Below are 26,634 nucleotides of genomic sequence, written 5' to 3'. Positions count from 1 at the left end.
CTGAGAGTGGATCGGCAGGATAGGATGTGCTCAGGGCGACGCCGCGACGATGACTTTGCATTGCCCTGCCGTCTGGGTGGGTATGTAATTTGAGAAAAAGCAGTTATGTATAATATAAAAGAGCCTTCAACAAGGTGGGCCCTGACATTATCCATCTATCTATATAAAAACGACCAGACAGGAATTTTATTATTGGTTCGTCCATAGGACAAAGTGTTGTACACGACCATTGGAACGTAGCCCTTGCAGAAAAATCTTTAATAACAAAGGCTGAGGCCATAGGCCATAATTTTTGAGGAAAAAAAACTGATTTTGGAATGACATTGAACTAAAGAAGGTGAGTACTATGTCCTCAATTTGTTTGCTTTTTTCCACACTTGTATACATTCACAGATTCCAAGCAATTAAAAATCCACTATTACTACACGCCCAAACTTGAAGCAAGAGTAAATTAATAAAATAAAACAATTCACATGACTTGCCATCTTGCGTTCCTGCCAAAAGGCGCGAACAATGTAGACAATAACCGTTTAATTAATTACAGTCTTGGCGTTTAGATGTATGCTTGTTTCTATTTTATAACTTTTATTAGACGCTGTCTATAAAATAAACTCGTTAACGAGACGTTTGACGTTTTCTAAATATTTTCTTTGTGTTGTTTTTAGTAAAACACTGTCTCGTAATCTAATTTAATAAATTTTTTTTAAATAGCAACTTTTAGAATGAAGGGTTAAAGCTCTTTAAAATATAAATATTACGACATAGTGTTTTTGTCTATGCCTCTTTGATTAAAACAAGTAGTATTTCCAAGAACTAACATAAAGCTCTAAAAATTATAATATCACTATCTATTCATTTATAAAATGATCTTTTTAATGTTTTAATTTCAATATTTTCTCGAGTATTCGTCATAATTCGTCATAATTTTAATCCCTATTTTAAATTATGTAACTGTTTTCATATTACTTCTTAAGGTAAGATCGATGCCTCTAATGAACATTACTCTAACTCAAAATTTTTAAATTTTCGTTTTTCACGCAAATCGCTTCACTATTTTCAAAGTATTACAAATTCATTACCTATTGATGGGGTTCTAAGCAAGAGTAAATCAGCTAGTTACACAAGAAAAAACCATAAATATGTCTGCAATATTTTTTTATTTTACCAACTTTTTTCTTTTAAACTCTCCTCCTGTAAACCTACGAATTTGGAGTCAGAGTAGTGTTCATTGGAGGCATGGAGATGAAGTTAGCGCTACACAAAATTCGTAATCGAATATAACCTACTAAGAAACTTACGCAACTAATAACGAAAATTTAATAAAAACATGCAATTTTATAAATAGTAATTTTTAGCCTGAGTTTTATTTTAAGAAATGTTTTACTGAATATTTACATAACTCATCATTTAATATAGCAATTGATTTTAGGTACGTAGATATATTAATTATAAATTTTCAAGTTGTTTGACTAGTGTCGTTAATTGGGAAATGAATAGAATAATTTTCTTAAATTGTAAATATAATAGGTAGGTATTTAATTTATTTGGGTCGTCCTAAATTCTGTGTATAACATGAGTATTCAATAAATATCAATTCTAGTACATTATAACTATCTCACAAGTGTTGTGCGCTGCAAGTCTTTATATTAAATATATTATATTATAAAAAGGTTATCATCAAAATCTTTTACGTTTCACAACTTAAAACTTGAAACTTTTTCGATCTTTTAAGTATGTAGGTATGAAATCAGCTTTTATTATTATTAATTGATACATCAAGTGCACTGTTTTCACTCAAGTACCTAAGAGTCAACAACAGGTACTAAAACTATAAGTTAGATAATGCATACTTTTTGACTAATCCAAAACAATTTACTTGTTTTGAACATGTAGGCAGCAGCTTGGCTCTGCCCCTGGGATTGCTGAAGTCCATGGGCAACGGTAACCACTGATCATCAGATGGGCCGTATGCTCGTCTGCGTACACGGGCACCAATAAATAAAAAAAATATGTGACTATTTTCTTAGAAATCTAAAGAGCCTGTCTGTAATGAAAGTAAAATACACCTCCTTTTCTCGTCGTAGTATGTTAAAAATCAAATCTGCACGCTGATTTCAATTTTTGAACGAAAGGCTTCAAGTTTTATACAATATACGACCTATATACCAATTTACATACGAGCAAATTAGTAAGTAGCCTTTACAAAATTTAATAAAAATCGGAACGTTACAATTCCTAATGCATTCAATGCGAAAAGCGCGTACATATTACAATGTAATAAATTTCAAATTTATAATAACAATCGTTTCATTAATAATATTAACAACATCGAAACATTCAAGAGCGTGCTCACGCGATACAATATTGTGCGATCATCAAAAAATTTCAGGCCGCAGCTGAAACAGGTGCTTATATATTATGTACATACATGTAATTGAAAAAAAAGTGTATTAAATGTTACTGTTTTCATTCCATAATTACAACTTTTTCAACAATTTTTTTCTTTAAATTCCATACACGTACTGTTCGTAAGGATTCGGATTGATTTAATTTTGACGTTATGAAAAAATCTCACACGAGTTCAACTATGCGGCCCGCACAAGAAAAACGGATTACGCGAAAAAACATCGCTGCTTTTATTAAAAAAGCGAACCACGAGTGTGGTCATCAAAAACGAAGCCACGTGGAAAGTGATTGAACCAGTGAAATCGTGGATGCATGGTTCCCCGATATAGATTTGTCGGGAAACGGCCTGCTCACGACTTGGGACCGAAGGGGAACCCGAGCCGTGGCGTAGACAATTCAGGCGAGCGCTTCCGTGCGCTAAGTCGGCGATCGTCAGGAATCCAACAGAACGTGCCACCGTTGTACCTGATAGTAAAACATCTAGTTCAAGAATTCTTTAAACTGAAGGAAACTTATATTAGGAAAATTAGGAAAATTATAATTTACGTAATTACTGGTGGTGGGACCTTTTGTGAGTCCGCGCGGGTAGGTATCACCACCCTGCCTATTTCTGTCGTAAAGCAGTAATGCGTTACGGTTTGAAGGGTGGGGCCGCCGTTGTAACTATACTTGAGACCTTAGAACTTATATCTCGAGGTGATAAATGTCTATGGGCTCCAGTAACCACTTAACACCAGGTGGGCTGTGAGCTCGTCCACCCACCTAAGCAATAAAAAAAAACCTTTAAATGTATTCATATTTATATACTCAGAACAAAGAGCAAACAAAAAATCACAGCTATGACGTATTTTTTATTTAAAGTTATGAGGCTAAAGAAAAATACATCAAGTCTATCTGTGCGTGGAAAATCAACATGGATATCCTATATTAGTAGATTTTTAATCCTTTATGAACATACCTGCTCCCCTTGTCGGTCACACAACTCCCTCCAGTGTCGTTCTTCTTCACGTCCCGAAGAACTGTGTCCTAAAGAGAACCAGCCAACCATCTCGTTTCGTTTGACACTGCGACGCCACCAGACGGACACCATCAACGTCACCTCGCTTAGTTGGAAAAGAGCGACCTGTAATATGTAAATACTTTAGAATTGATTGAATAATCCTTAGAATTCTAAATAAAACCAAGTAGGTACTTTCATAGTTGCCAAATATACAAATGTGAAAGTATTTGCCATATAAATACACGAATCGCTACAAATTAGAATTAGTAAAAATCAATGTGTTATCTTAACTTAAATGGTAAAAAATATTCACTCTCTAATCTAAGCTAACATATCTTTCGTAAATTTTAGATTTAGATTAAAGTAATTGTTTAATCTTTATTTTAAGAGCTTAGTTAATTTGCGATAATATCGCCCCTAAATTCTGATTACAATATCTGTCTTAAATATAAAGTTACAAATTGGAATGTGTCGGTTGCTAAAGTTGATAAAAGATTTCTGAGAAATATTTGTTTAACTCAAGTTATATAAAAAGGGATCGTGAGAGCAAAAAATGTTAAATTTTTGTATCAAAGCCGTATTTACATTTTGTTTTATGTTTTTTAATTTGCAATTTACATTGCATTAAAAATTGTTTCATCGATCAATTTAATTAAACGTGAAGAATACATTTTATATCCTATTATATCTAATAATAATAATAATAATCATTTATTGCCTTTCACATCAAATAAAATAAAATGAAATACAAAAAAAAAAAAGAAAAAAAAAGAGAAAAAGGCAAAAGGAGGTGGCTCAGCTATTGCTGTTCAAAGTCTATCTAATTCGGATATTTTATCGCTTTCATAAACTTTTTCCATTTAAACATATGCTAAATATAAAAAAGATGTACCGAGGGGGCCAGACTCGATGTCCAAATAACTATCCTAACGTAATTAGAAATCAATAATTTACCGACTCAGGCCAAAATACATTACAGAGTTTATTCATATGACTATATTTGAGCGAGCAATGTAAGATGAAGGTGGAAGGTACGTTAAGTAACTTTTAATATAATTACATTACGTTTAATGTAAAAACAACAGATTTTTTAAGTTATCGATTGCAAATTTTAATCTTATTCGTGTCTGGAATTTTCAGTACTGTGTTTCACGTTTTCGGAAATGGATCGAATACGGCCTATCCAATAGGAAAAAAATTGATTTCTTACCTGAAATATAAACAGCTCCTTATACAGCGGATTGGATTGTGCCCGTCGTGTGGTGGACTTACAGCGTCCCATCTCCATACCGAGAGAGCTGATGAGACAGAGCTTCACGTATGTATCGGGGGCCTTGTTCGGAGACAGCTTTCGGAAATGTGTCCCTTTAATTATCTAACAGAGAAAGTTTTAATCATTAAAATCTATAAATCCATCGTTCACAGAACAATTTGACGACGATAGAACCGTCGGGAACCTTTCTTGGTACTAGTATCTCGCTATTTCTACAGCTAAGTCATTATAGCTTAAACCAGCCTAACTATCTGTAAGGATATTCGGAATATTTCTCTTTCACCTTATTTATTGAAATCAAAAGTCATGTTATTCAAAGTGTAAAATACCGGGACATTTAGGAAAATTCTGAGAATTGACGATTATAATAGAAACGACGAGAAAACGGCCCACTTGACAGTGAGTGGTTACCGTCGCTTATCACCATGGAACGTCAACAATACCAGCCTCACCGAGTCGCTACTGCCGAGGATTTTCTGCTGACTCATCCGGATTAAATTCGATGTTCAATTTCACGACGTGGTTAGAATGTTTACAAACTAATGAAAGTATTTCACTCCTAGGGGGCTTGTCTAATTACGTCAGTTCCAACCTGTTATGTAAAATAATTAATAGTTTAAAAAAACTAACAAAATACGCTTTTATAGAAAATCTAACTAAGAAATAGAAAATAAATTTTAGTATAATAAATTTGAATTAAAAATAGTGTAAGAAAAAAAATATTTTATTGTAAAAAAATCGTGGGGTGCATGGTATCAGTAGTTATAAATATTTTATGAACAGATATATGAGTAGAAGGGTTATTTTGATAATATCCTGAAAAGCTCCCCACGCTTTTTTATAATAAAATCATTTTTTTCTTACATAATTTTTAACTCAAATTTATAAAAAATTATTTTCTATTTTTTAGTTGAATTTTCTACAAAAACGTATATTGTTAGTTTTTTAAACTATTAATTATTTTTCATTTTTTAGGTGAATTTCAATTTTTTCATTATTTTTTTAAATATTTAATTGTCATCGGTCCTTAATAAGTATACCAAATTTCGAGTTAGTCCGACGCTTTGAAGGGGGTCAAAATCATGTTCAAAGATTCCATTACAAACACACATACGTCTGAAGCTAATAATAAAAGCGTATTAATTACCTCAACAGACAAATGGCCAGTCGTAGAGTTGTACTGTAGACCAAGTAATAATTCTGGTGCGGATCTGGCACTGCAACAGGATGAGGCGGAGTCCGACCGAGCGAGGCTGCAGGCTTCACCGCCCACGCCTCCTGCTGATGGAGTAGTCACCGTCGCTATAGACGAGGGACTGGCCAGCACCCCCGTTATTGTACTAGTCAGCTCGAGTTTTGGCAGCTGAAAGACGTTTTACCTTTTTTTAATCCAGCACAAGATTTAATCAAAGCTATTTTTACCGTTTAATATTCCGTTTTTGTACTAGCTGACCCGGCAGACTTCGTAGTGCCTCAATCGATAAATAAAATACTTAAGCTTTTGTATAAAATAAACCTAAAACAAACAAAAGAAATCCCTACGACGGGGGACATATCAAAGAAAAAAAAATGTTATTTTTGTTTAATTCCGAGTATTTTCATATTTATCTACGTTTTAAACTTTCTCTGGACTTCCACATATAATTTAAAACCAAACTTAGCCAAAATGGGTCCAGCTGTTCTCGAGTTTTAGCGAGACTAACGAACAGCAATTCATTATGTATATATAGATATTTTATTTTGTATATTTATTATTATTATATTTTGTCCAACGTTTCCCAAAACTGCACAGTTTTCGCGACCATCTTCGGCTACGATTCGCGATAACCGAAGATAATAAATACTATATGCGATTTAATTTTCTTGTTCCAAGCAATCTTCCAGCGTACCTGTAAGCTAGTTTGATGGTGTTGTCTCGGTGCGAGCTGAAGCCACAGATTGTTTTCTAGCTCGAGATTTAGAGATGCGAAGGAGACACCTGCCTCGCCCAGCAGCCGCTGCCGACGCATGCGTTCGCATCCGTACACACGGATTCTCAGGCCAAGACCGTGCACATCCTCTGTGACAATAACAACACATTCGCGTGAGCACCCTCTTTTCTGAATATTGCTATTGTGGGGCACCTTTTTCCCATATAAAGTTTAGCAACGTCTAAAAACGTCCCGCCGTAATACGTACATCCTATGATGATTCTTTTTTTTAGGAAACGCGGCGGTGTAGGTCTATGTAAATCGAATGTGTTGCGACGCTAAGTAGATGCACCATAGGAATTTGCTCATAAAATAGGCGTCCAAAGATGTTCCGACAAAATAAACATGATAACCTAGAGCCGTCATATGACGTTGCGCCATTTCATAATTTTAAAACCACGACGTTGTAAGACGTTGCTCACGCGAACGTGTTAAGTAGTTTACTATTCAATAATATTGATTTATTTGGATTAATATTGATTATATGTTACATATATATTAATATAATATTTTATTTAATATTAACTTAGACGAACAAACGAGCTCATGGTCCTTTTGATGTTGAGCGGCTCAACAGCGGTGAATGTCGGCCCACTTTATAACACAAGTCTGAAGTTTGAACTGTTCGACGAGGACGGTGACCGGTGCTTGTGGTACCTAAAAGCACTACACTGAACCAATGAGGAAACTCGATATGGAAATATTTCTGGGACAGGCTAATAGGCTACCTTCTATCCAAACGCTGAGTACGTTCCACGCGATAACCCGCATGAAATTTATTTTGGTCTATATAAATGAACTCTCACCAGGATTCATTTTATGTAAAACGAAGCTCTCCATGTATTGAGGATTCTCTCCATTTCGGATCTTTGATTTGAACTTCTGTTTCTTCAACGGCAGCAGAACAACTCGAACCTATTAAAAAAATCAAACGGCATTGCAGTCTGAAGCAATATAACAAGAGATCTCGGTGTGCTGTCTGGCGTCTGGGTCTGGCGTTTTTGAGATCCATCAGGAACAGTGGTCACTCAACATCAGTTGAGGTCGTCTAATCTTTCACCTTCATATACAATAAAAAAAACACAAAGCGAAAACACATTCTATTATATAATTCTCAAATGTACATACGTAAATTAAAATTAAAGCAATTAAAAATAGATGAGGGTATTACATAAAAACGTAAAATTACTACTTGACTATGAGAAACTCCTTTTTTTTTCCTACCTAAGCTGATAGCCTTGAGAGGCTATTTCAGCGTAACCTTAACTAGTAGGTGAGCTCACGGGGCTCAAACCGGAGTGATGCTAACACTGACCCTAGCAAGAGCAGTGCTTCGTAGAATCTACCACCGGATCGGAAACGCGACCCACTGAGAAGATCCGGCGAGAAACTCAGTGGGCTGTGTCTTTGGGTCAATTCGCTCGTCGAGCCCTTCGTCGGAAGCGAGGTACTCCTTTAAATACCTTTACTAAACTTGTGTCGGAACCAACAACTTTTTTGTATTTTTTGTATACATGAGTGGAACTTCTTACCTGACTCTGCAATATCTGTCCGGTGGTTTTTAGAGGAAGGGAGCGGCCTTGCAGCACGTGTACCGTCATGCAACGAACTGGCGCGTCGTACAATAGTGTCAGCTCGATTGACCCACGCTCTAGTGAGCTTTCACCACAAAGCAGGGAAGTATCCTGATTGATGGAAGGTGATGATTGAATTTTTTATTTTTTATTTTGTTTTGTTGCTTAGATGTGTGGAATAACTCACAGCCCACCTGGTGTTAAGTGGTTATTGCAGCCCATCTACAACATCTACAACGTAAATGTGCCACCCACTTTGCGATATAAATTCTAAGGTCTCAAATATAGTTACAACGGCTGCTCCATCCTTCAAACCGAAACGCATTACTGCTTCACGGCAGAAATACGCAGGGTGGTGGTACCTACCCGCGCGGACTCACAAGTGGTCCTGCCACCAGTATAAGAATGTAATGGTATTTTTTTATTTGGCACTCATGGACGAACGTCCCACCTAATTTTGTGTTACCGGTCCGGGAATGGACCCATAACCTCCTTAAGATAACTAAGATAATGGACAAAAAGAGGTAAACAATTCAACTTTAGGTTTCACAATAAAACTTTAACAATATTAACCCTTTGAGGTCCAGAGTTCATACGTATTGGACGTATAGTTTAGTCTGAAATTAGCCTTAGTCAACAGCAAAGCGTTAAACCTGTCTATATACGTTAGTCTAGGATGGATGGTGAAGTGAAGTGATCGTCAAGTCTCATGTGGGCTTATCCTACGTCCTGCTAGACGTAACTGATTTATAATTTGACATTGATAAATTTTCCCGGTCAATTTATTTCTAATGAAACAGTTGATAGTAATTATTTTTATTACAATACCTACAGAATTTATTAGAAATTTCCCTACAATAACGATCAAAGGTATTTAGTTAGTTGTGTTGATTAGTGTCTTTTTTTTTTTTTTTTTTTTTTTTTTTTCCCTACCTAAGCTGAGAGCCTTGAGAGGCTATATCAGCGTAACCCTAACTTTAGTAGGTGAGCTCACGGGGCTCAAACCTGACGATGTTGCTAACACGAACCCTAGCAAGAGTCGTGCTTCGCAGAATCTACCACCGGATCGGAAACGCGACCCACTGAGAAGATCCGGCGAGAAACTCAGTGGGCTGTGTCTGGGAGTTAATTTACTCGTCGAGCCCTTCGTCGCAAGCGACGGGTTCGACGAGAACGGTGACCGGTGCTTGAATTACCTAAAAGCACCGTTAGTGGATCGGGCGGATCCGAGATGACGTGTTTTGGGCGACGTCGACTGCTTTCCATTCTGTCCGCAGGATCGGGAATGTAGTTACCGGCGGCCACGATGAGAGGGTTCTCGTGTCGTGCCGCTTTATCGAAGTGGCGCATGGACGCCGACTGCAGATACTTACTGATGGACTCTAAGTCCAGGTCGTCATGGAGGTCGACGTTCCTGACGAACCACGGGGCTCCGACGGCTATCCTGCAAAAACGGGATTGAATAATTTGAAATGTTTTTAGGTGTATGCGGGCCGCGTGAGCGAACACTACACTTGCATAGGTCATGACGGGGCGTATGCAAGTTTTGTAGAGTGTCACCTTATTTCTAAGGGACATTTTACTTCGCCTACATATCATCGGGTAGAGACGTCCTAGAATGAAGGCGGCACGGTCGCGTACCGTCTTAATGTGGGGGCGGAATGTCATCCTACTGTCGAGGGTGACGCCTAAATATTTGACCTTCGGGGCCCACGGTATGGGCTGGTCGAACATCGTGATCGGGCGAACGGCGGGGGCGGGGGTATTGACGCGCCTAGTCGGGAGGGGGATGCTCAGCGTGGTGTTCGGAGGGCGACCCCTTTTGAAGAGCACCGCTGTGCTTTTCGTGGGGTTAATGTCGATGCGCCACTTCCGGAACCACTGTCCCATGGTGGTAGCTGCGGTCTGAAGTCGTCGATGAAGCAACGCCTTCTTCCTACACGAGTAGTAGATGGCGGTGTCATCGGCGAAGAGCGCCAGATGGGTCTCCGGAGACCGGGGTATATCGTTGATATACAAACTGAATAGTAACGGGGAGAGGGCGGAGCCTTGCGGGACTCCGGCTGTGACGTGACGGGGCCGGGAACGCGTTCCCTCGACTCGATATCGGAACGAACGGTTCGACAAGTAGTCTCGTATGATGAGCACGAGTCTGTCTGGCACTCCCATGTTATACAGTTTGAATATCAAACCGTTGTGCCAGACTTTGTCGAACGCCTTCGCTATATCGAAGAAGAGGGCTCCTGTCGGAATGGGTTTCCGCCTGTTCAGCCCTAGTAAGATGTGCTCCGTGAGGCGGTGCACTTGATGGACGCACGAGTGTCTGGCGCGGAATCCAAACTGCTCGTCTATAAGAATTTTATTCGCGGATACGAAATCCCAGAGGCGTTTACGAAGGAGCCGTTCGTATAATTTGCCTATCGCCGGGAGGAGACTGATGGGGCGGTAACTCGCGGTTTCGTTATTCGGTTTGCCCGGCTTGTGTATGCCGATAACGTCCGCTTCTTTCCACGCCGCGGGAAAGATGCAGTTCGTCATAGCAGCATTTAATATCGTGGCCAACATCGTTATCAGTTGGGCTGGTAACAGTTTTAGCGCGCGGTTGCGGATGCCGTCGGAGCCGGGAGCTTTCCGTGGTTGTAGGCTATCGATCGCCTCCTTAACCTCGGAAGTGGTAATGGGGGGTAACGCGTCCGAGGGCGGCAGGGAAGCTCTGCGCTCGACCTCCCTGTCGACGAACTCGGTGTGTTCGGGGTCCGCGTGTTGAGTGCTGGTGGTGCACTGTTCTTGCAGTGCATCGGCCAGCAACTCTGCCTTGTCATCGTCATCGTAAGCCGGTGGTTGGCCTGAGGGGCGTACGAGAGGCGGCATAGTGACGATAGTTTCGGACTTGAGGGTCCTAGCTAGTCGCCAGTATGCTTGGTGAGTGGGCGCGAGTTCTTCTAAATAACTATCCCAGTTTTCGTTTCGGGCGTCGCTTAAGCGGGATTTGACCTCCCGCTGTAAGCGACGCATCCGAGTCCGGTTTGAATCCGTGGGATATCGATCGTAGGCCCGGATTGCCGCGTTTCTGATTCTAACGAGGTCCCTAAGATCGGGGGAAAGTCTGATGCGGTGGAAGCAGTCCTCCACATCGACTTGTTTCGAGGATCTTATGATCGCCGTCGAGACGTGATCAGTGAAGATGTTTATGGATTCGACGGTATCCTCGGGGGATGGAGTTGAATCCGGGCCGCAAGGGAGGATTGGTGGAGCGGTGTCAGCTAAGCACGTGCCCAGCTTCTTCCAATCCACCATGGTCCTCGTATCTGGTTCGCGGTTGAGTGGGCGACCGAGCTGCATGACGACAGGTCGGTGGTCTGAGTCGAGTTCTGACATTGCCTCGATGGAGCGTAAGCGCAGAGTTACGTTCCTCAGCAGTGCCAGATCTATTGTGCTCGGACGACGCGCGGCGTTGTACGGATAGCACGTGGGGGTCGGGGGGTTGAATATCTCGAATGTGAGGTCGTCTATGAACGCGTCGAGACGCCTACCGTTCACATTCGTGCGATGGCAGTTCCACCTAGTGTGGTGGCAATTTAAATCGCCTGCCAGAATGACCGCGTCCCCCATACCGAGCAGTGTCTCGAGGTCACTGCTCAGGAGGGGTTTGTCAGGAGGGAGATATACGGATGCGATGACGATCGGCTGGTGTCCCGTCAGCGCGATGCGGCACACTGACGCCTCGATATGTAAGAGCGAGGGAGTATCGAGAGGGACGCAGTGCAGGGCCCTCCTATAGTAAATGACAGTCCCGCCCTTGCGGGTGGAGAGTCTGTCATTCCTAACCATGACGTAATTCGCGACTTTGGGGTCGCGACGCGAGGGCTTTAGGAAGGTCTCCTGCACCAGAAGGATGTCGATGAGATTGTCACGTAGAAACTCATAAACCTGGTCGCGCTGACGCGCGAGTCCGTTAGCATTGTAGAATGCTAACTTCAAAGAATGGGGTTTTAATCTCGCGTTGCACGCCATTGATTACCGGTAATCAAACCAGCGTGCGCTGGACGGACTCGATGACGTCGATGTACTCGAACGTCGCGTTTAGGCGGTCTTCGGCCGTGACCGCTCTGCGCATGGCGTCGGCGAACGCACGCATGCGGTCAATATTTATCGCGGCGATGTAGTCGCGAATAATTGTGAAGTCGTTTGAGTGCGCGGGGCCGGGGCGAGGCGCGGGACCGGGCGCGGGCGCGGGGGCGGGGCGCGGCGCGAGTAGAGGTTGCGGCGCGTACCGCGGTTGGGGTGCCGGTGTCGTTCCTGCCTTCGTGAACGGCAACGGTTTCGCCCACGCGGAGACGGTGGGCACCGGAGCCGGTACGAAAGCCGGTTTCGGCGCGCGGGGCGCCGAAGTCTTTGGGCCAGCGGTTTTAGGGGGCGCGTTTGCCGGGCGCTTCCGTGGAGCCTTGGGGCATCCACGGTAGTTGGCCGTGTGTCCCTGCTTGCGGCAGAGTACACAGCTCGGCGGCTCCGTCGCTGTCTCCTTTACTCGCGAGCAATCGGTGGTTGCGTGATCGTCTAAACACTTCACGCAACGCGGTCGCGCGTTGCAGTTACGCGCGGAGTGGCCATATAACTGGCAACGGTGGCACTGCCCGGGAGTGCCGCGTTTGTAGGGGGCCTCTACGGTGACCCCCGATAGGCCGCACACGGTGCGGAGACATGAGGCAATTTTCTTGCCCTCCGGTGTGGCTTCCAGTGCTACGAGCACCATATCATACGCGAATTTGTCGCGCCCGCTGTGCATCCGGTGCACGCTTATGACGGGGTAGGACTGACCTACCAGGTCATTTTTGATTTGCTCGACGTCGAGCTCTTTAGGGACTCCGCGTACTACGACGCGGAGTTCGCGCTCCTCCTGGAGCGCATAGGTATGATAACCTATGCGTTCCTTGCGGAGGTACGCGGTCAACGACCTATGGTCGTTGGATGTTTCCACCTTGATCTGAATTCCATGCGGGATATTCCTCGCATGGACGACATTGATCTTTTGGGCCTTAAGGGCCAGGGACACGCGATCCCAAGAAGACTTTTCCCGCAGGATGACCGGCGGCGGCGCGGGAACTTTTCGAACGGGCGCGGGCCCGGGGCGCGGCGACGGGGTTGCGCGGCGAGGGGATTCCGGGGTTATAACGGTCTTTGGCCGCGACGCGTTCGCGGCCTTAGGTTGTTTGGGCGCCGCGGACGGTTCCACGGCGCGGGCGCGTTTTTTCCCGCGCGCGACGGTGGTGAACCCTTCCGAGGTTCCCGGTAGGGGACTCGCGGCGGACTCGTACTCCATTTCCGACTCGGAGTCGGAGCCGGAGCTTACCGCTACGGAGGACGCGATAGACGCGGGCGCGGGGGTGGGGGGCGACATCGGCGAGTCGCGAGGTACCGGCGCGGGGGGCGACAACGGAGAGTCGCGGAGTGCCGGCGCGTCAAGGCCGGCCTTGTAGGCTTCAAATCTCGTGATGATGTCCGGACAAAAATCACGGACGAACTTAAGAAAGAGCGCGCCATTGGCGTCACTCATGGTGAGTGTGCCCGGGGGGGGCGTCCCCGGGACTTAAGCAAACTCGCCGAAAGGCGAGTCCCCTGAGTGGGATTTATACCCCCTGCGCTGTACTTGCCAGCGGTGATTTGCAGGGGGGGGATGCCTATGCCGTGAAAACGGCAGTCAGCTGGGATTGGGGTGGAGAGTTTGGGAAGGTGGGGACCCCACTGGGTTGTGAGTGCCACAACAAGCGGTGATCGCAGCGGGGTTTTTAGTCTTTAAAAAGACTGTTTTGCACGACGGATAGATAAATAAATTTAATAATGAAATGAGTGAATGAATGTGAATTTGGCGTTTTCGAATGCAGAACAAACGAATTCGAAATGTTTTTTCCGACCCAAGGTCGCTACGCCAGCGCCCGTGCGTCAGGAATTCACAACAAAGTCGCGATCGACGCGACAGCGACAATGTCGTGTAATCCAAAACACAAGTTCGCGACGGCAGCGACAATAATTCGAGAAAACACGTCCGGACTCGACAGCGTTGCAAACGGAATTGTGATTAGTGTCACGGCAACGTTAAAAAATGAGATAGCAAAAGATCTCTTTAGTATCCTTTCTAGAAGCTATTCTCTGTCATAGATAATATATATGGGCGCAAACGCCACTGTTGGCAATAATTAACATAATAATATATAGATTAGTTTATTATATGTTAATATTTATTTATTATTAGCAACAAAACTGTTATTCTACCATATTTAATAATTAGCAGACACTGTTTTGATGTGAAAATGTTCAGAATATGTTTAATGTTTATATTATTGTTTAAAAACACAAATGACTGTATAAATGATTAAATATGAATAAAGCATAAATATTAATAATAATTTATATTATAATTAACAGTACTAATAATTTAATTAAGTATTGTAATTGTTATGCAATGATGTTGTTGGGGCCATCTATTATTAGGCTGGATAATAACAATGTTAGTTAATATTACTTAAAAGTAATTCATGTAAAATAAATTAAATGTGAGTCATGTAAAATCACTAAAATATGTATTTTGAATATTAAGCTATGTTTTGTGAATTGTTTCGCAGTAATTACATTTGTTTGTTTAAAAGAAGTTGTAGTTGCTATAACCAACACAAAATGGCTAATTGTGTAAAAACCACTGAATAACTCAGGCGTGGCTTTTTGTTGTAAACAAGTAATGTTAAAGTTTTATAGAATTGTATTGTATTTTCATTGTAAAAGAACTTATGTGTGTAAATCCTGGCTTAACGCCGACATCAGAAGTGGGATCACAGCCCCAAAATTAATCGTAAGCCTCCGAATGAAGTAGCCCACTGTTGAACAAGTGATGGGTCTCAACCTGTATTAAAAAGGCGAAAAGTGATGATAGCTGCAAATGCTGTACCCTTGTAGTGGCATTATAACTTTTATTTGCCGCCGTTCAACTCCGATGAGGGCGTGACATCAAGACCGATGCGGAAATGTGGACGAAACTATCATGAAGCTAATTGTTTCATCGCATGAACATCGAGTTCAAAAGAGCAAGCAAGACATAAGCCGATATCTGGTCTTTGTATTGAACCGCATTGGAGCAAGTGAGGGACGAACTGATCCATGCATTCAGTAAAGTTGTGGATATTTAAAATGAGTTCTAGACCGTGGATGTTTTGGAAAAGCTACTGACGCTGAGATGGTAAAAATACTGATTTCAGGTATTTATCTTAAATTTATTCGATCCAAGTTATTGAGAAATACGCTGTGGTATGTATTTCGCTTCCTAAATAATATCGATTCTAAAAACGTTCCGAAAGCGTCAAATTGAAAATGTACTGTAAATATAATGTCTAAACATAACTCAGTTTTATCACAATCACATAATGATTCCTTCAGTTTTCGTGGCACTTTTAGTAACACTAAGGTTTTAAATGTGGTTACTGGATCACTTGCGTAATTTCGAGAAAACTTGTTACCGCCGTCAAGATGACAAACGTATCACCACAATTAAGACTTAAATCATTGCAGATCTAATTTAGTAAGCTAAACAACTTCATGTAAAGTTTTTGAGCATAAGGGGTCAACTGATTTCAAAACAAAGCATTGTGACTTTTAATGGAGAAAAATACTAGAACTATTATAGAATTTCATATGGTAATCATAATCATATGGTAATACTGACAGTCTTGCTGACATCCTAATAGGTTTTAATCTTTTAAAAATAACTTCTCAGTGTTGCACTCTTTGAGGAGAACATATCTATTTTTATAAGTTTCTATCCAGTGAACGCTCAAGTTTGGAGTCATTATTCAATCATCATGTAACTTTTGCAAATCATGTCTCATAGATGGTGATCAGGCAGATAAAAGTTGGATTTGAAATAATTAATTTGGATAGGATAGTACAACGCTGTACATACTGTATGTCTCCTGTTTATTGTGAGGAGTTCAAGCATATTACAATAAAAATAAAAATAAACTTTTAATAATATGCCATAATAAGAGACAGCTCATCCCTGTTCAGCAGCTCCATATTATTACTTTTCCTTTCATAATTATTTATTTTTGGATGAGTGATTAACTCTCTGCACCCTAGGTTTCTAGTGGGGGTGCTGCTTTATTATTAGTCAAGAAAAAGGATGGCACAGATCTCTATGTGATTTCTGTTTTTAAAATCTTAGTTCCATTTTTGGAAACCTGTCACTTTTAAAAATTCACCAAGATAAAAGATAATTCAGGAGTTTCAAAAACTTGTGAACAATATGAAATTCAGTACCACATTATTGCAAAGAGAGCGAGCATGGTCAACAGGCATGCTGAACTATTGATGGGTCATAAATGTCACATGTTTGTAAAATATCAATTAATAAGATCTGACAGGCAGCTTTAAGAATTACAGTTGATTAAAAGCTGCAGCACAACAATAAAACAAAAATGCAGAGGCATTAGAAGGATGATGTTCCCTACCAGTCATTAAAATAAAGCAAATTGAAAATGGTCCGCTGAATGATGAATTAGGGGAAGTTGAATCAGCTGGTAAAAAATGGATGGACGAGCGGTCTCTGTCATCTAATGTGTTTTGGTAAAGGTAAAGGTTTGGTAATGGTAACGGTTTGATATAGGTAAATCTATCCTCTTAATGTCAGAGGATTCTGATAACTGACAAATTGACCGTATGGGCAGAGAGATTTGTTCTGCTGTAAAATGATTTATAATTTGTTATGGTATCTACTTTTATTTTCCTATCCAATTATCCTTCCTAAAACGCTGGCGGGCCACCATGCGAATCCTTAAACCTGGTCTTGTTGGCTAGATCCCGTATGGGTGATGCCTTATGAGTTGGCTAGATCCCGTATGGGTGATGCCTTATGAGTTGGCTAGATCCCGAATGGGTGATGCCTTATGAGTTGGCTAGATCCCGAATGGGTGATGCCTTATGAGTTGGCTAGATCCCGAATGGGTGATGCCTTTTGGGTTGGCTAGATCCCGAGAGGGTGATGCCTTGTGGGTTGGCTAGATCCCAAGTGGGTGATGCCTTGTGAGTTGGCTAGATCCCGAATGGGTGATGCCGAGTGTGTTGGCTAGATCCCGTAAGGGTGATGCCTGGTAAGTTGGCTAGATCCTGTAAGGGTGATGGCTTGCGAGTTAACTAGACCCGTATGGGTGATGCTTTGTGTGTTTGGTAAATCCCGTTGGGTAATCCTCTTGTGTGTTAGCTAGATCTCGTAAGGGTGAATGGTGCCTTGTGTGTTGGGCAGATCCCAGTAGGGGATATGCCTTGTTTACTGTTATGTGAAATGCTAAAACAGCGCAAGGGACGCGCTGGAATCAGTATGGCCGTATGGGCGCAAACGCCACTGTTGGCAATAATTAACATAATAATATATAGATTAGTTTATTATATGTTAATATTTATTTATTATTAGCAACAAAACTGTTATTCTACCATATTTAATAATTAGCAGACACTGTTTTGATGTGAAAATGTTCAGAATATGTTTAATGTTTATATTATTGTTTAAAAACACAAATGACTGTATAAATGATTAAATATGAATAAAGCATAAATATTAATAATAATTTATATTATAATTAACAGTACTAATAATTTAATTAAGTATTGTAATTGTTATGCAATGATGTTGTTGGGGCCATCTATTATTAGGCTGGATAATAACAATGTTAGTTAATATTACTTAAAAGTAATTCATGTAAAATAAATTAAATGTGAGTCATGTAAAATCACTAAAATATGTATTTTGAATATTAAGCTATGTTTTGTGAATTGTTTCGCAGTAATTACATTTGTTTGTTTAAAAGAAGTTGTAGTTGCTATAACCAACACAAAATGGCTAATTGTGTAAAAACCACTGAATAACTCAGGCGTGGCTTTTTGTTGTAAACAAGTAATGTTAAAGTTTTATAGAATTGTATTGTATTTTCATTGTAAAAGAACTTATGTGTGTAAATCCTGGCTTAACGCCGACATATACTTCTCTGTAAAGCATTAAATTTCAACAGACACGTGGAGTCTAACCTCTCTAATATATTAAGTGTATAATCTATGGTCTAACCTCAGGAGGATACAGGGATCATTCACTAGATACTCTCATAAACGTTTTTAGATTGTAATTTATACTAATACTAGCGACCCGCCCTCGCTTCGCTTCGGAAACATTAAATCACACATGAAACCAAAAAAATAAAATTAAAAAAAATTTAAAAAAAGTAGCCTATGTTCATCAGGGACAATGTCGGCTTCTAATGGAAAAATAATTTTTCAAATCGGTCCAGTAGTTTCGGAGCCTATTCGAAACAAACAAACAAACAAATCTTTCCTCTTTATAATATTTATATAATATACTAATAAATACATTTAACATAAAGTTAGTTTAGTTCTAAAGTGAAGTCAAGTCCAACTTGACCTCGTATAGGGCGAACCTTATCGCTCACGGAGCTGTGGCTTTGTTATAATCATTCATCCGCATCAATTACGATGAACACCGCATTAGAATGTTCATAAACACGATTGTTATCGAGCAACACTTCCGGCCTCACATAATTAATTATTTACGAACTTAGGAAATATATAGAACTTATTATTGTCTTATAATATAATTAGTAATTTCATAATAAAGTAAATAGTTCATTCATATTTCTTTATACTTATAATATTTTATTGGCGCCTTCCGCTTGACAGCTTCCGGCGCAATATACCTTACGGCGCAATAAGCCTTAATGCTATTTATGTTACATAATTCGATATTATTAAATAATAATTGTACGTAAATAATCAGCAGAATAATTAAGATGAACAATGTTTAATATTACCTACTAAGTTTGTATTTAAATAGGTCAAGATGATTGTATAAATACCGGCGGTTAGCATATCTCGATTGCATTCGTATTCTACCCACCGTAACGTGTACTAAAGAGAATATAATATTTCGTGTGGATGTAAATTGTCTCAATAGTCGCCGCCACCCTGAGGATCCGTTTATACTTCAGAAGTGGGATTATGCCAGGCCCATACATTGACGGATTTGAGACCGCTGAGAAACACAGGCGATACAAAATGCGACGTGTCACCCAAACCGATGCGGAGGTTATTCTAACGTTCCGGCCGGATGAAAAATCTAGCAACGTCAAGGGATGGCTGCACAAGATCGACCAGTTGGAACACGTGTATGGATGGGACAACAAAGACAGATGTCTTCGTGGGTCGGCTAGAGAATGTGCGATACACCGCAACTATACTACACATCTGCGACTGGCTACCACATGGAGAAGAGAAGGTGCTGTTACTCCAGTTGCAAGAGGGACCGACTTTCAACCGAAGAAAAGTTACGCCTGCCGAAGAGAAGGTCGCGCTGCGAGGTGTGCCATCGCCCGGGACACTACGTCGGCCAGCTGATGGTATGCGGCCAGCTCTTCACACCCAAAAGTGAGTAATGTCTTATTTACAACATACAGCATATGCATAGATTTGCACAAAAAGATAGTGTTAATTAATGGCTCTAGTCTCATTGGATACATAGTCACGGGCAGCAAATTAAATATTCTGTGTGGCATATGCTGATAAGTTGAAAAATTAAAGATTAAGTCTTCCGTGGTTACAATGAAAGGTTTTGGAGGCGCATACCCGTCGACCTCTTTAGGAACGTCCCCCGTGAATGTTCATATAGACAACATTATTGTGGCTTTGTGGAAATAACGAATTACGACATCGCTGATATAGATTTAATAATCGAAGAATCATGATAAATCAACCTAATATCAATATCACAAAATTCTGTTAAATTCGTGGGTAGTAGTGATACTTTTAATAGTACTCTTAGTGAGATAACATTACATGACAGACTTGTCGAATGTATTTAGGACACAGCTGTATAATACCACAGTAAAGTGCTGCTTTGGTACAAGTTTATCTCAATATTAACACTAATGAAACATTTCTTGTGAATTCTATATATTATGAGCTGGGCTGTATGTCCTATTTTGGGTGGACTTGTAAGGTCGAAAGATTGCTTTTTAAAAAATAATTAATATCTGAGACAAAATCATTGAATGGAAATTTAATTGATTAATAAGCACGCGTGGAAATTATAACACAAAATCAAACTACTTCAGGATAGAGGCTGCATAAGTTATAAATAAAATCTGTGTGATGTACAACTGATAAAATCTGTGTGATCTACAACTGATGAAATCTGTGTGATCTACAACTGATGAAATCTGTGTGATCTACAACTGATGAAATCTGTGTGATCTACAACTGATAAAATCTGTGTGATCTACAACTGATGAAATCTGTGTGATCTACAACTGATGAAATCTGTGTGATCTACAACTGATGAAATCTGTGTGATCTACAACTGATGAAATCTGTGTGATCTACAACTGATGAAATCTGTGTGATCTACAACTGATGAAATCTGTGTGATCTACAACTGATGAAATCTGTGTGATCTACAACTGATGAAATCTGTGTGATCTACAACTGATGAAATCTGTGTGATCTACAACTGATGAAATCTGTGTGATCTACAACTGATGAAATCTGTGTGATGCACAACAAACAAAAGGTGTGTGATGCACAACAAACAAAAGGTGTGTGATGCACAACAAACAAAAGGTGTGTGATGCACAACAAACAAAAGGTGTGTGATGCACAACAAACAAAAGGTGTGTGATGCACAACAAACAAAAGGTGTGTGATGCACAACAAACAAAAGGTGTGTGATGCACAACAAACAAAAGGTGTGTGATGCACAACAAACAAAAGGTGTGTGATGCACAACAAACAAAAGGTGTGTGATGCACAACAAACAAAAGGTGTGTGATGCACAACAAACAAAAGGTGTGTGATGCACAACAAACAAAAGGTGTGTGATGCACAACAAACAAAAGGTGTGTGATGCACAACAAACAAAAGGTGTGTGATGCACAACAAACAAAAGGTGTGTGATGCACAACAAACAAAAGGTGTGTGATGTACAACAAACAAAAGGTGTGTGATGTACAACAAACAAAAGGTGTGTGATGTACAACAAACAAAAGGTGTGTGATGTACAACAAACAAAAGGTGTGTGAATTAGATAATACAAGATATAATTACTGCTTAAACATGTAAATTTCAGGTGCCAAACACCAGCGACAAAGCAGGCGCCAATAGCAGCGCTGATCGCCGTGGGACACGGCATACACAGGATGGCCGAATGTTATCGAGCAACACTTCCGGCCTCACATAATTAATTATTTACGAACTTAGGAAATATATAGAACTTATTATTGTCTTATAATATAATTAGTAATTTCATAATAAAGTAAATAGTTCATTCATATTTCTTTATACTTATAATATTTTATTGGCGCCTTCCGCTTGACAGCTTCCGGCGCAATATACCTTACGGCGCAATAAGCCTTAATGCTATTTATGTTACATAATTCGATATTATTAAATAATAATTGTACGTAAATAATCAGCAGAATAATTAAGATGAACAATGTTTAATATTACCTACTAAGTTTGTATTTAAATAGGTCAAGATGATTGTATAAATACCGGCGGTTAGCATATCTCGATTGCATTCGTATTCTACCCACCGTAACGTGTACTAAAGAGAATATAATATTTCGTGTGGATGTAAATTGTCTCAATAGTCGCCGCCACCCTGAGGATCCGTTTATACGATATTCATATGGAAAACTGGAAAATGAATTACTGATAAACATAGGTTCGTAAACAATAATTTTATTGCATATTTTTTGAGCATAGTGTTCTTGTTGCTGTGTTTTATTTAGCATTTTTATTTAATGACCTACTTTCGGCATTAAGAAATATGAATAATTATATAATATATTATTGTTAACAAGTTTTTTTCTTGTTGTGTTTTGCACACGATAATCATGTAGACAACAAGCCCTTAATTTCAGATTAAGTTCGGGACACATATTAGGCTTTGAGTAGAAATGTTAGAGAGAAGAGTGGCCTTAGATGTAGAATAACTTTTTTGGTTCTCTATCTGCCATTTAAAAACTGTGTACTACTTTTCGTTCTCCATTTCAATGCCGCACTTTAAATATTTTGCTATTGTAGAAATTGTAGTACATACGCGGTCACGTATTCAGCTGCCACATATTATTACATCATTAAATCCAGCTTGATAAATCACACTTGACGTACACTGTCAACTGAGTAACACTGTAACTGTGTGGTTAGTGCGAGTTTTTTAACGTTCTCGATAGCGTAAAAGTTAACTCAAATTTGTACGGAGTTAGAACGTTTCAACGAACGATATCAATATTTTGCTATTGTAGAAATTGTAGTACATACATTTGAAGTCGTCGTGGCCTATAGGATAAGACGTCCGGTGCATTCATATCGAGCGATGCACCGGTGTTCGAATCCCGCAGGCGGGTACCAATTTTTCTAATGAAACACGTACTCAACAAATGTTCAAGATTGACTTCCACGGTGAAGGAATAACATCGTGTAATAAAAATCAAACCCGCAAAATTATAATTTGCGTAATCACTGGTAGTAGGACCTCTTGGGAGTCCGCACGGGTAGGTACCACCACTCCGCCTATTTCCGCCGTGAAGCAGTAATGCGTTTCGGTTCGAAGGGTGGGGCAGCCGTTGTAACTATACTGAGACCTTAGAACTTATATCTCGAGGTGGGTGGCGCGTTTACGTTGTAGATGTCTATGGGCTCCAGTAACCACTCCAGTAACACCAGGTGGGCTGTGAGCTCGTCCACCAATCTAAGCAATAAAAAAAAATAAAAAAAACGTACAAGGTCACGTATTCAGCTGCCACATATTTTTACATCATTAAATCCAGCTTAATAAATCACACTTGACGTACACTGTCAACTGAGTAACACTGTAACTGTGTGGTTAGTACGAGTTTTTTAACGTTCTCCATAGCGTAAAAGTTAACTCAAATTAATATGCAGTTCGAACAGCGCCTCTAGCGGCAAACGTAGTCAAACGTTCTAACTCCGTACAAATTTGAATTAACTTTTACGCTATCGATAACGTTAAAAAACTCGCTCTAAGCACGCTGCTCTACGCTCAGTGATGAAAATTCATCGTTATTCCAATGCAAATAAAACTGAAGTTTCTATCTTCAAGTACAATGTGTTTCCCAAGATTTTTCCATCATATATGAAGGTTGCAAATTAAGAATCAGGATTTTCGAAGCAATGGAAAATTCCTTCTCATTCAAGCAAAGGTTTTTACGGCAGGCACATGGTTGTACTGTTTAGATAATCTGTATACTGTTTTGTCTATTAAGAATCATATCGCAGAGTGAGTGCTTAAGTTTTTTTTGCGTCTGTGACATAATGGGTGGAATTTGTTCGTCAATCTGTCAATAGAGCAAAGTTTCTAAAACTGAATTCTTACATTATGTGCTATGACATCACTATCGACGCTGCTCTGTGCTTCGAGTGTGTGAAGGTACTCCGTTCTCTGCGGCACAACATCGTCGATCTTTGTCTCCCTTAGCGTTGTTTCCCTTAGCGCTGTCTCCACCAGCTCCACTTCGAGCTTCACAGGAGCTGAAGCATTCTCGTTCTTCTCTTCGTAGTGACATTCTTCTTTATCCTACAAAAAGTAAATTGAGTAAATATTTTTGAAAGAAAAGTAAAAAAAAAAACGTCCCATAGTCATAGTTTTATAGAGAAGTTAATCAGAACTAAAACTAAAAAAAAATTGACTTTGAAATTTCTTCGAACTGTAAATTAGTTAACTAGATCGACATTTAAAATCTATTGAATTATACAGCTAATCCTAAAAACAACTACAGTACTACACAATTAAGAGATACACTGTTTTTTTATTTTATAAGAAAACTCTACATGGGTACTAAACTAACTCACGTACGTTAAATGATCTTCAAGATAGCTTGAAGATAACTAATTAAATTACCTAGTTATCTTAATCGACATTACGACACTCTGACCCATAAGGTTTGTCAAATCATGCATTTATCATCTTTTTTCTTTCTTTTTTTCTTTTTTCTTTTCTTTTTTTTTTTTTAAACAATCACGCCACGTTAACTGGTCCCGTGATAAGTTCGTAAAGAACTTGTGTTACAGGTACCAGATAGCGGATATAAATGTAAGATTTTTATTATACACATACATATATTTAATAGACAACCATAACCCTGGAAAAGACATTTATATTTATCATACAAATATCTTCCCTTGGCGGGATTCGAACCCGCGACCCCCTTGTGTAGTGACCATGTCACTTACCACTACACCAGACGGCCGTTAACTATGTTCATCTGAACATAGTTCGTATCTTATGAACACGCTTTCACAAACTGGACCAGCGTCTATCCAACGGAATCTTTGAACGTAATTATCACCAACTTCAAGACGTCCGCTTGAATATTCGCACACTTATCAACGCCCGATGACAATCACCATCACCACCAGCCCACAGTCATTGACTGCTGGACACAGACCTATCCTGATTTATACCATCGAGTCCGGTCTTCAGCTAGCCTCATCCATTCTTTATCAGCCAATAATCACTCCACCAAGCCGGGAGCATCCCACATTATGTCTACCAGTGCGCGATGTCCACTGAAGAACCCGTCTGCTCGAGCGATTGTCGGCTATATAGCTTATATGTCCAAAAACCTTCTCAAAAGCATTGCGATCTTGGTTTTGAGCTAGGGATATTTATAGTCCCCTTCGTTGGACAATGCAATTTTTTTTTATTCCTACCTAAGCTGATGATAGCCTTGAGAGGCTATATCAGCATAGCCTTAACTAGTAGGTGAGCTCACAAGGCTCAAACCTGATGACGTTGCTAACACGAACCCTAGTAAGATCCGTACTTCGCAGAATCTACCACTGGATCGGAAACGCGACCCACTGAGAAGATCCGGCGAGAAACTCAGTGGGCTGTGTCTGAGGGTTAATTTACTCGTCGAGCCCTTCGTCGCAACCGGCGGGTTCGACGAGGACGATGACCGGTTCTTGAGGTACCTAAAAGCACCGTTAGTGGATTGGGAGGATCCGAAATAACGTGTTTGGGGCGACGTCGACTGCTTTCCATTCTCTCCACAGGATCGGGGATGTAGTTACCGGCGGCCACGATGAAAGGGTTCTCGTGTCGTGCCGCTTTATGGAAGTAAATGCAATAAGGTCGGAATATACCATTGCAGATTATAATGGCACTCGGAATGTACATTATATACTATATTTTTTTTAATTTTATTATTATAAACAAAGAACGATTGAAATGGTTCGTCTTCAGAGTTTTACCGACTGATTCTTACCATTATTATTGGAAATTAGAATATTTACAAAAAATATTGTTGTGATGCGTGGCTAGGATGAACAAAATTTTTGCTATATTTCCCTTTGCCATCATAAAAGACTCGCGTTCATGGAGAATGTTATGACATTGATGCGAATTGAATTAAGTTATGTTTAAACCCCTCACCTGTTGTATGCGCAAGCGCAGGTCGTCATCCGAGTCGGAGGTCTCGAACGCAAATACACGATCGGGAAAATTGTTCGGTTTCGACAAAGCATCTATAACAACACAGACGTACGGACAATGTAACGTCGACAATAATATAGTTAGTTGTTCTGGCAGTGCACTAAATAATCTCTTCGTTCTTATTTGTCTGGAGTCTAATTGTATCAAACTAAAACGAATCAGTCTTTCACCGATTTACTAAAAGCAAAGGTTCTGTTTTATTACTGTTCTACATTCTAAAGCTACTAGGCTTCATGTATACTAACCATAAATTAACTGGGATTAATTTAGCTTTTACATATTGACTAAAACACAATTGTTTAATAGTCACAGGTTTAACAACAAGTTTCTAACTATGTATCTATTAGATAAAATAGTAAAGATTATTAACAACAGGAACAAATATGAAATACGTTTTTGTGAAAAAGTGATTGTCTTACCGATCTGCGCATTTTCTATTGGAAGGCAAGGGGTCGGGTTTCGTGGATTTACAGCGAGGATGTCGTCGCAGCACTTGCGATTGAATACGGTCGAATGACACCACCTCCTGCCCAGGAATAGCAGTAGCACGAGCACCACAGCCGCGAACGCTGCCACCGCACTTATATACGCCGTCGCCTCAACTACATTATTGAACACGTTATTGACATCATAAGTATACGAGGCAAAATAAATTCCGACAGGGATGTTTACCATTTGTTGGGTTGATGACGCCAATGTTAGCCACCATTCTGGCTCAGCCCGGCCCCTCGGGGCGCATTCTGCACGTTCACACACTGCCCTAGTTTCTGATAAAAACAATAAATGAGCCGTTGAGTGGATTCGCAACAAAGCAAACCGTGGAAAATCGCTGAATGTTGCTACGGTCAGAC

The 26,634-nt window shown here is 40.2% G+C and overlaps 2 protein-coding genes across 2 annotated transcripts; one reads left to right on the top strand and one right to left on the bottom strand.

Moving 5' to 3' along the window:
• On the bottom strand, positions 1-26,634 carry Syt14 (Synaptotagmin 14). Its single transcript, XM_089738460.1, has 11 exons — positions 26,456-26,634; positions 26,203-26,385; positions 25,724-25,815; positions 23,663-23,863; positions 8,182-8,334; positions 7,456-7,564; positions 6,569-6,738; positions 5,827-6,042; positions 4,617-4,781; positions 3,365-3,529; positions 1-2,871 (listed from the first exon to the last, which is right to left on the bottom strand). The coding sequence occupies exons 1-11, from the start codon at positions 26,490-26,492 to the stop codon at positions 2,839-2,841; spliced, it is 1,524 nt and encodes a 507-aa protein (XP_089594586.1). The 5' UTR covers positions 26,493-26,634; the 3' UTR covers positions 1-2,838.
• LOC149499879 (uncharacterized) lies at positions 14,397-22,123 on the top strand. Its single transcript, XM_089738303.1, has 2 exons — positions 14,397-19,695; positions 21,392-22,123. Exons 1-2 carry the CDS (start codon positions 19,485-19,487, stop codon positions 21,424-21,426), a joined length of 246 nt encoding a protein of 81 aa, XP_089594429.1. The 5' UTR covers positions 14,397-19,484; the 3' UTR covers positions 21,427-22,123.

This window comes from Bombyx mandarina, chromosome 25 (genome assembly GCF_030267445.1).
Source record: "Bombyx mandarina strain Sakado chromosome 25, ASM3026744v2".
Lineage (NCBI taxonomy): Eukaryota > Metazoa > Arthropoda > Insecta > Lepidoptera > Bombycidae > Bombyx > Bombyx mandarina.
The sequence above is the reverse complement of the archived record's forward strand: the minus strand, read 5'-3'. Positions and strand labels throughout refer to the sequence as shown.